This window comes from Metopolophium dirhodum, chromosome 4, assembly GCF_019925205.1.
Source record: "Metopolophium dirhodum isolate CAU chromosome 4, ASM1992520v1, whole genome shotgun sequence".
In the NCBI taxonomy this organism is placed as follows: domain Eukaryota; kingdom Metazoa; phylum Arthropoda; class Insecta; order Hemiptera; family Aphididae; genus Metopolophium; species Metopolophium dirhodum.
In genome coordinates this window covers 38,762,916-38,773,803 of record NC_083563.1, presented here as the reverse complement: position 1 = coordinate 38,773,803, position 10,888 = coordinate 38,762,916, and the positions used below count along the sequence as shown (strand labels likewise).

General features: G+C 27.9%; 1 protein-coding gene across 5 annotated transcripts; it reads left to right on the top strand.

Annotated features, from left to right (window-relative positions):
- Positions 1-379: 379 nt before the first annotated feature.
- LOC132943165 (zinc finger protein 883-like) lies at positions 380-10,582 on the top strand. Of its 5 annotated transcripts, none has more exons than XM_061012015.1 (7): positions 380-561; positions 983-1,116; positions 3,720-3,788; positions 4,278-4,321; positions 5,033-5,182; positions 6,220-6,321; positions 8,305-10,582. In XM_061012015.1, the coding sequence occupies exons 4-7, from the start codon at positions 4,302-4,304 to the stop codon at positions 10,178-10,180; spliced, it is 2,148 nt and encodes a 715-aa protein (XP_060867998.1). In that variant the 5' UTR covers positions 380-561; positions 983-1,116; positions 3,720-3,788; positions 4,278-4,301; the 3' UTR covers positions 10,181-10,582. The 5 variants fall into 5 exon arrangements, with proteins under 5 accessions (XP_060867998.1, XP_060868001.1, XP_060868002.1 ...); XM_061012018.1 differs by having other exon boundaries at positions 3,705-3,788; XM_061012016.1 differs by lacking the exon at positions 380-561 and adding an exon at positions 688-708.
- The last annotated feature ends 306 nt before the right edge of the window (positions 10,583-10,888 follow it).

Here is a 10,888-nt window from a genome sequence, read left to right as displayed (position 1 = left end):
ATTAGTTTCATACGTCAATGATTACTCCATTTATGTTTTTTCTCTCTTTTCTCTCTTAGTTCTTTCTTCTTTCTTTCTCTTATATGATTCCCGTGCGTTGATGGCAGGGCGGAGTGGAATGCGCTGTCCATTAGTTTATAGGTCTATGATTGATACACCTTGTGTTTACATGCATTTGCAACTTGCAACATTAGTACTTTACCTTGCAACTTACAAGTTTGTTGGGATAAAGCTAGAGATATTATAGCTCTAGATAAGCTAATTGCCTCTGTTCGGAATAACAGTCTCGCAAGAAACAAAGAATAATGAGAATTATATTCGTACTGGCAACACTGATATTCTGTGATATTACTAATGACGTGAAAGTGATCTGTATTCTATACTCACGGCTTTAGATGGTTAACAGGTTAACTATCTACTTCAGACAGCCGCGTCTTTACTCATCCGTGTTTTTACTTCTCTGTGGCTATTTTCACGTTCAACGTTGGCATTTTGGCACCATCATTTGTGGATAAGACATCGTTACTCCGAGCACTGTAGTCCATAGTCTAGGACGTCTAGGTAATAACATAAAAGTAACTTTTATTCGTATAATAAGTGAATAATACTTTTTAATCATTATTAATTTATTGCATTCCTTGTCAAAAAAACTGTGAAGGTGGATATATTTTATACTAATTCAAATGGACTAACAAATACCTAACAATGGTATAATGAAACGAATTTTTCTCAAAACTAACATATTGGTTTTACGGCACTACTGCTTAGCAGAGCAGTATAACATTGTAATTTAATACAAAATATTATAACGTTATTTTAATGTTTTTCAAAAGTGTATTAGGTACGTTAATTTGTGAGAAATAACAGATTCATCTCGGCTAAATATTCGAAATCGTATTTCGAACGTATACTATATTATATTGTCGTGTGACGCTTTAATACTGAATGAGTTGCAATTATTGAATTTTGTATCACTTTACAGATTTTACAACAGTATATGACTGTTCTCATAGGTGCACATGAAAATAATATAACTATTTTGAGAGATGAGATACAAAGTGGATTTCATGGATTGAAAATTGGAGCTCACTTCAATAGCAATTTAAGGAATTCAAAGTGAGTTTATAATTTTGTGTTACATACTGATTGGTTGATTCTTATGTTTTTGATTTCAATTTGATTAGGTATAATATATTATTATGCAAGTAGCGGTGGCAGCTCGTGCTATGGGTCATATGGGCACGTGCCTTACCTAAAATATTGAAATAAATAAATAAATGTAAAAATGTATATAAAATTAAAATGTAATGTATTATTTCCATAGTTCTGTCAAAATATTTATTTAATATATTTGACAATGTTATCGAATTAAAAAAATGTGTTGAAATGCGGGCGTTCTTACTACAATACGTACATCAGGTGGTAGGCACATATCCTATCCGTTATGTCCCAATTTACAGCAGTAGATTTCTTCCACTTGTCGTTAAGAATTATTATGGCGTTGTCGGGCACAAACTTATTATCCCCAGATTCCTTTTTTTATTACGATTTATTGAATCTATCATAATTTTGTTTTTATTAAATATTTATGGTATCATTTATTCACGACATGAGTATGTATTAAACGTTATTTTTAAAAATAATACAAGACTTGAGTTCAATTTAAAACCAACAGAAATTAGAGGGAGTAACTTGTGTTAATAGAGAAGGAGGAAATATTTGTGCCCCACCTTCATAGAACCCCATGTGTCACAGGCAAGTAGTATGGACATAAATATAATATTCATTCTGGTAATGATATTGTTAATTAATACTAGTTAATATCGAATTAAATAATAATTACATAATATACCATAAACCATCTTAATATAAGGTGCCTATTTGATTTTGATCAAATTAAAACTCATTTAAAATCATATTATGCAATTAGTATCTTTGGAATCTAGAATTCAAAGACTGTAAATGTAAAGGTACCTACTTTTTCTCAATTATTTTTGTAGAAAAAGATTACTTTAAGTAATTTGAACTGCCATCAATTGTTTCCAGTATATTTGTTATTTTAAAACTCATAATCATAACCTAACCTATTTTACTATATATACAAATAACTTAAAATCACATTTGTGGTTTCTAATAAAGTATCTAGATTATAGATACATACTAATATAAACTAGAAAAATAAGCTCCATTCCATAATTTTTATATTAATTTTGTCCGATTTATCTTAAAATGTATAACTGATAACACATTCAGCTGTCAATAAATTACATTTTAATTCATAAAAATGTTTTAGGTAGTAAATTGTTTTAAATTTTATTCGTATAGTGATAATAATTTATTGGGAGACGGAGTGGCCGACCCGAGTTCGATACCTCGGTCGCGGGCAGATTTGTCTTCGGGCAAGTCACGGTGTCCAGAGAACAAGTGCCGCCATCCCCCACCCGTGCATGGCAGATATCTACGGGTGCCCAAATTAAAAATTCTGCCAAAACAAACACATACGTGTAAACAAATCAACAGTATCCTCCCCTACAATACCACAGGCTAATGACCTAGTAGTCAAAGCCTTAACCCTAATAAAAAAAAAAAGTAATAATAATTTATTAGGTTTCAAGTTATTTTTTTGTAATGCAGATTCTTATACTTAAATATTTAAAAAACCATAAATGTCGCTCTGTTTTATACTAGATTTCAAATGTATCCTGTTATTGAGTAGGTTACTGTAATGGGTATGTTAAATTTGAATTCAACGATGAACCATTCATATGGAAATGATTAGTCTGTCAGCCTATGACTTGATAATAGTTTATTATATAATATTATGTATATTGTCAGGCACGGATCTAGAAATGAATAAAGGCAGGGGCCAGATGAAAAAAAATACTTCAAGTAGATACATAAAAGCATAGACATGAAGTTAAAGTTTTTATAGTGAATAAAATATTTATCATACATGCATATTATAATATATAATAATAATACCTAATAACAAAATTACTTTTTATTGCATATAATAATATATATTATATAATTACGTAGGCAAGAGTGAAATATTTTTAAGTACCTAAGGCCTATAGTAGAGGGGAGGCTCCAACACCTATAGCCCTCTTCCCCCTTGTATCTGTGCCTGTATATTATTATTTATTAGTTATTACTAATTTATATGTCTATTAGTTGTACATTATTTTAAACTTATTTTGCAAAAAATATTGCATAATATATTACATTATTATATATTATAATATTATTGTTATTAACTTAGTCAATTATGTACACCATAGAACGGAAAGAATCGGAATAATGGTATAAAAAGCTTAAAATTAGTCTAAACATGTTATTTTGTATGAGATTATTAATATTCACAATTGTGAAATGTTTCAAGTTCTTATAATTAATATTTTTTTAATATGGTATAAATCTACAACATAACTAAAATATTGTTATTTTTCATTTAAAATGTTATTATACAACTTTAAATGTCTATGTATTTTTGATAATTTTAGAATGCTCTAACATCAACTTAGGCGTAATTTTTTTTATAATTATTTAAAGTTGAAATATTGACAAAATTACAAAAATTTGCAAATTATTTTTTAGTTCAAATTTTCAAATTTTATAGCTAAGGCTTCACAAGTTAATGTAAAGTTTTTCATTAGTTGTTCTTACAGCTACCTTTAAACATCAAAAATACATATTATGCACAGTTTTTTTTTTTATAGATATTTCAAGATCAAATTATAAAAATATCCGCTGCTGGACACTTAAATTATACTTCATAATATTACTAGGTATAGTGTTTATAGTATATTTATTATTCAATTTTTATAATATGTATAAATATATTAGTTTTCATTGAGTATATATTGCCTAGAGAAATAATGTTTGATATTATATGTTATGCTAAATATTAGTCCATTGACAAGAGAACATCCTACCAGTCACTAACAATATTATTTTATTTATTAATAGGTAAATTTAAATAATATAATATTATTACTCGTATTTTATTGTTTGACATAATAATATTATATTAATTTATTGTTCTACTTTATCGTATTTAAAAGATTATTATAATGAGTAATTTGACACTGGTGATTGTGTACAATAATTATTAATAAATATAATACTACACTGTTAGCAACAAATTTTTCCATGTGCCACTATTTGTCGTCTCCCTGGCAGCGTAAGACATATTTTATAATACATTGTTTCTCTATAGTCTATACAAATAATATACTCAATTATCTTATTAATTTTTTGAAATAAAACATTTTTAGTGATCAACATTTTAGACGAACAATATGGAACATTTAAATTCAAAGTGAGTATATTTTAATAAAAATATTATACAGATGTTCCCAAGTAGTCCACAGTACGGGCTATTTTGGAAAATGTTTGAATTTTGATAACCCAACATACTATGGATTTTTTTTTTTGTTTCATTGTTCTTCGCTTTCTTTGAGTCTGACAGCGTGCTAACATCACTGGTACACTTGTAATCGTTGAAGATAATGATCAATTATTAACAAAATTCAGTATATAATATACCACAAATTTGCTAAACTAGACTGGTTTAAAATTATCTCACATTATCCCGCACTGGGATAATGAACCATGTAAATGATATGGTCCAAACTTCCCGGTCCATTTTTTTTCACACCGGTTTAATCTAGCGAATTTGTAGATAGTTACAACGAAACATATCTGTAAATATTTTAGAGGCATAGGATAGCAAGCTAATAGTTCAGAATTCTTCACATTTTGTCCGCTGTTACTTTTTTTTTGAAATAGGGATTATTGAACTCATTACTTAGTCTTTGGTGTAATATAACATGACATTTCTGTTGGATAATATTTTCACACGTATAGTCTTACTTTAAAGTACCTAATTAAGAAATATCTTATATTTATAATCTTAAATTTATACATCAAGATAGCAGTGATACGACTTAAAAAATTCTCGTATATTTAAGTTTTCCAATATTTTACATAAAAATTATATACAATGTAAATTTATATTTGTTTTGTTTAGGAACAAGAATATTCCTAAATTCGATAAAATATTAAAAGTATCACTTGTAAATTGTGATCATCTATTGAAATTTCATAACCTACAAATAATCAAAGAAGAAAAGTATGAATTTAAAGACGTTGATAACACAACCGAAGAAGATGATTTTCTGTAAGTACCTCACTACTAAACTTTTGAGTTATAATAGTTATATTGTGTACTATAATTTAATAAGGTACCTATGTCAGCTAATTTAAATTATGAACATTGTGTAAATAAACTTATTTTGTTTAAAAATTATTTTTATAAAATATTGAATACATTTTAAACAGTTGGTGTAAATTAGGTGCGCTTTATGGACAAATCTAACCGAGATAGACAATTTGTTTATGGTGGATTGAATACTACATTTGTTGTACTTTGGTTTAAGTGTATTAACATGGACAAATTAGCTTAGGTACACATCTTAACGGGAAAAATCAATAACAATTAGTATAAACAACACAGATTTTTAATACGGTCTAGTGAGTTGTTTCATAGAAAATAATTTTAAAACATCTCTGTAAAAATGCATAAATGGCAACATGGGTATTCCTTTTTCATTGCTCAATTTTCTGGAGACTGGGGTTAATTCTTTATAATTTTGCGGGAGAACCATGCTATCCAACAGTGAAAACCTTATTCAAATAAATTCATTGACGTGGGTGCATAAAGGTTGCAGTGCAAAAAGCAACTGTCATTTTTAAATAGTAGATTTTATTATATTGACACGTTAAACGCCAACGTCTACCCATAGTTGACACGATTAAATGGGCGCCCATGGTCGGTGTCAACTCGTGGTTGGAGTAACCTATTTGGTATTGAGTCTTTTTTGGTGGCTATAACTGAACACATTTAAATATTCTATAGAACATTCATAACTGTATTGACAATTCCGTAAAATCCACTAATTTTACAATTGGTGACTGTCGCCCGCTGGTCAAATGATGTCAGCCACATGCATGCCAAATTGACGGTTCAACGTGTTAAATAACTACATAAATAAGTTGGTGAAATCCTCAAAGAGAATTTTAAATGCTTATTGCTTATACATACACAACTTGAAGATAAAAATAATGAAAATTGTTATTATAAAATCCTTACATTCTTCGATTAGCTGAGAATAAAAAATACCCTATTCTAATTGTGTTATTGTTTATATTTTTTAGTCAAGAAGTTAAACAAGAAGACAATGATGTTAAGAAGATTGCTATTTTGAAAATAAAACAACATAATCATAAACAAAATGAGAATGGAACTATTCAAATAAAGTAAGATGATACTTAAGACAAATTATTTTATATTATGTAAATTGAATAGTGTAGTATTTAATGAACTCTTCTATAACATGTGGTGATAATCTGAGATAGCTTTATGCTTTATGTATTTTTGACTTAATTAGTATGCTCAAATAATATCTGAATAGATTATGAAATTCATTATGTTATTTAAAATGTATTTATGATTGTACATTAACACTAACATGATCATTAATTATAACAATAGATAGTAATAATTACCTTAATTTCAGTATTAAGTCCATTTTTAATAATTTAACTTTTCTTAAAGACTAAGGCGAGTGTTCATTTTTAATTAAAATCTTTGTATATACTTGACAATTTTAATTCTTAGGTCCATTTATTTATGTGTTGCAATCAGCATGATAATCAGTTGATCTTCAATTCTATAAACATTCATGATTTTCTCTGCAAACCTAGATAAAATATATTATTAAAACTCACTGTCGTATATTATTTTAAAAAGACTAGTTTACTAAAAATCTGTTAAATACATATATTTTCTAATACTGTTTAACATTTTTATCTCTGTAAAAATTAATATTTTATAAAATATGTATATATTTAAAATCTTATTTTAATTACAGAAACGCTTAAATATTTTGGGAAATGTTATCATATAAATACATAATAAAAATTTATAATATCTCATTTTATACTGGATCATCTCACATTCTCACCCAATGCCCAGTGCTGTAGGTTTGATCAATAAACAAAAAATAAATAAAAATATACTAGATCATAAAATAATTAGTAGATCTCGTTGTTTTTCTATTGCCTGTAGATTTCCTTAATTCAAAAAGTTACCTCAGTACCTACTTAATTCTTTATTATACTATGCTACATGAACTGTTTAGTGTGATCCATGAAGGTACCTAAACAGTTGATGTATACAAAACTAAAAGATTTAAAATATACTTACCTCATTAGTTATTTTATACCCACACACTCTGCTTTGTTCAGAATGAATTACCTTCCCTAATTTTAACAAGTAAGGACTTAAACAACCATTGTAATTTAATAATTAAAACAAAATATTTAATATTATATACGCTTAATTATTCAGTTCCTAATAAATCTTTGACAATTATTGTTTTCAAACATTAAGAAATTCATACAAATCAAACCTTACAACTTTTTTCTTAATGATTATTTAATGAAATAAAATTAATATACCCCTAATTACAGGCATACCCGGATGGGGGGAGGCAGGTGGTGCAAATGCACCATCTGAGAATTTTAATAATTTGGATTTTTCAAATAAAAAATAAAATATAAAAATTCCTGCTCTGTTAATTTATAATTTTTGTCCATGATTATGCCCAATATAGTAAATACCTATTCTGAGAAAATGTCATCTGTCGAACTTTAGTATAGGGTACAGTGATGATAGAATGGTAATACTACCACGCTTCTATTAATACATTTATTTTGGGCACTAACGATATTATTATTAATTTTGTTAAGGGGCCTCCCTATGGCTATTATTTGAAGGGCAACATTAAAGGAGTTTTTAATCAATTAAAGTTTACAATAATATAAGTTTTAATTTTTACAAAGTGTTCTGTACGATCTATAGACAATTTTCTGGCGAGTTCGAGGTTTTCAGAATAAAAATCGGACAACGTAAACTTACTTAAATTTTGTTAAAACTTAAGGTCTTTTGAGTTAAAGTGAATGGCAGTAGCAAGGCCCCCACAGCTTATATTATCACTAAAAGTATTTTGCACCTAGTGAGCTACTTATCTGCGGGCGTGCCTGCCTAAATAGAATTATTATCTCGCTCCAAATAATCTTAACACCAGCTGCTTTATTTTATTTTACTTTTGTTAAGTAGTCATCCAAAAGATATGTTGTATAGTTATTGAATTATTTGATAGTTTTAAAACTAGACTATAATTATTGATCTATTTTTTATAACAGTTATATAACAAATAATTATGTTTTTTGTTTCAGTTCATTTAATTCTAAAGAAAATATTGAGACTACTAATTTTGATGATGGAGTTGACCTTGTTGATGATATGGTACATGGCAGTATTATTGAAATTGAGCCTAAAAGATCACAGTTAATGTTATCTGATATCGAGTCTGAGAAAAATACTTATAATTGTCATCTCTGTAAATTATCTTTTCCTAAAAAAAGAGATTTAAGCAAACACCAAAAATCACATAAAAAAAATCACAAAAAATCTTATAAAGCTAATAACTCACAATCCATATTTTCTGAAGAATTACACTTACCTAAGCATAACAAGACACCTGACCAGAAAGAAACTTTTGACTGCAAGTACTGCAATAAGATATTTACAGTGAAATCAAATTTAACGGTTCATATAAGAGGTCACACCGGAGAAAAACCATATGTATGTGATTTGTGTAAAAGATCTTTTAGTCAGAGACAAAATATGATGTGTCATATGAGAACACATACAGGATATAAACCTCATTCATGTCGAATTTGTAAAAAGAAATTTTGCCATAAGTCATTATTAGACTACCATGAATGGACACACTCTGGTATTAAACCATTTAAGTGTGAAATTTGTGTTAGAGAATTTTCTCGGAAATCGTGTTTAGTTTATCACCTAAAGCACAGTCACACAGGTGAAAAACTTTTTAAGTGCAATGTTTGTGACAAAGCTTTTTACAGAAAAGCATTTTTGAAGAATCATATGAGAGTCCATATTACTATGCAATTAGAAAAGTGCCATATTTGTGATAAAACATATTCTCATAAATCAAGTTTACGAAGACATTTGTTGATCCATTCTGGTGAAAAGATGTTTGAATGTGATATGTGTAAGAAATCTTTCTATCGGAAATCAAGTTTACTTGCCCACATAAAAATTCATCTGACAGAGAGACCTTATGAATGCAGTCTCTGCAGATCAACATTTCCTACAGCATCAGAACTAGAAAGCCATGCAAAATCTCACATCGGTGATAATTCATTTCAATGCTATCTTTGTGACTCAAGTTTTATATTACAATCACTCTTAGATACTCATATGAGATCTCATTCTGGAGATAGACCATTTCAGTGCCCTCATTGTTTAGCGACTTACGTCCAAAAGAAAAGTTACTCTTACCATTTAAAAACTCACAAAGATCACGAATTGTATAAATGTAGTTGCTGTAAAATGTCATTTTTTCAAAAAAATAAGCTAATTGACCATTTAAGATTACATACTGGTGAAAAACCTTTTAAATGCCTCGAGTGTAACAAACGATTTGGGCAAAAAGCTGTTTTACAGTCACATATGAGAACTCACAGTATTGATCAAAAATATAAATGTGACATATGTGGAGTAGTCTTTAAACAAAAATTAAGTTTAATTAAACATATAAAAACCCATCTTGCCTTCAAATCAAATTTTAGGTGTAGATTTTGTAATTCTAAATTTTTACAGAAATCTACCTTTATGTGTCATATGAAAATGCATTCTAAAAACAATCTTTATCAATGTAGTATATGTGGTATACCATATCTAAAAAAAACTGACATGATTAAACATGAAAAGACTCATATGATTGAAAGGGCTTTACTGATTTGTAAAGTATGTAATCAATCTTTTCCTTCAAAATTAAATCGTATAAATCACGAAAGAAAATTTCACACTGAACAATCATGTTCATGTATTATCTGTTTTAAATTGTTTTATGAAAAAAAGGAACTAACACTACACATTAAATTGCATATGAAGAATATGTCATCTGAATGTTTGTGTTGTAAAAAATCGTTGCTACAAGTACCTGTTTCGGCTAAAGAATTAAGAGATATAACTGGAAATAGAAAAAATATATGTGACGTGTGTTCTGTCATCTTCTAATCCATCAGATACGCAACTAGCTGGAGCATATTATAAAATACCACCATTTCTAAAGTTTCTGGCCATCGTGGAGTTCACTCTTTTAAATGGAACAGATTAAATAATTTTTTTTTTATGTACATTACATTTGTATTTTATACTTAAATCGATTTACTTTTACTATTGTAATTTTTTAATTTAATTTATTATTAAATTGTTTTCAATAATCACTTATAGATGATTTGTGATCTGGGCACTTTATAATTCAATGTGCCTATTAATTGCATTTACATAAGAAATTATATTGCATCTAAATTCCAGTTCGATTTATAACAATGATCTGAATGAAACTGTTTTAACATTATATTTTCTTATCTATATTTTAATAAAAATTAATTAATATAATTATTATACTATTGATAACATATGTTGTATGGTGTTATAATATCCTGGGATGGAAGTATTGTCTAATGAAAACATCGATGTGAAAGCTGCGAATAAGAAATTATAACAATTGTTTAAACACAAGCTTCTTGTGAACCTTTTTTCTCGGTTACAAAAACAAGAATAGGTGAGATTATTCGATTGAAGTAGCAAGTAGAACAGTTGAAGTATGACAAAAGATAACCCTAGATTTTAGATTGGTTAAACACAACTCAAAATTCACACAATTCAATTTTTGGGAAACAATCAAGAAATAATTGTTATCGGTTAGGAGTGTACTAGACA

Bases quoted from the DNA above. Each gene is read 5' to 3' on its own strand.
- LOC132943165 (XM_061012019.1), top strand. From the start codon at position 4,302: ATGGAACATTTAAATTCAAA. The intron at 4,322-5,032 runs GTGAGTATATTT...TGTTTTGTTTAG, and splicing joins ATGGAACATTTAAATTCAAA to GAACAAGAATATTCCTAAAT. The intron at 6,322-8,304 runs GTAAGATGATAC...TTTTTGTTTCAG, and splicing joins AATGGAACTATTCAAATAAA to TTCATTTAATTCTAAAGAAA.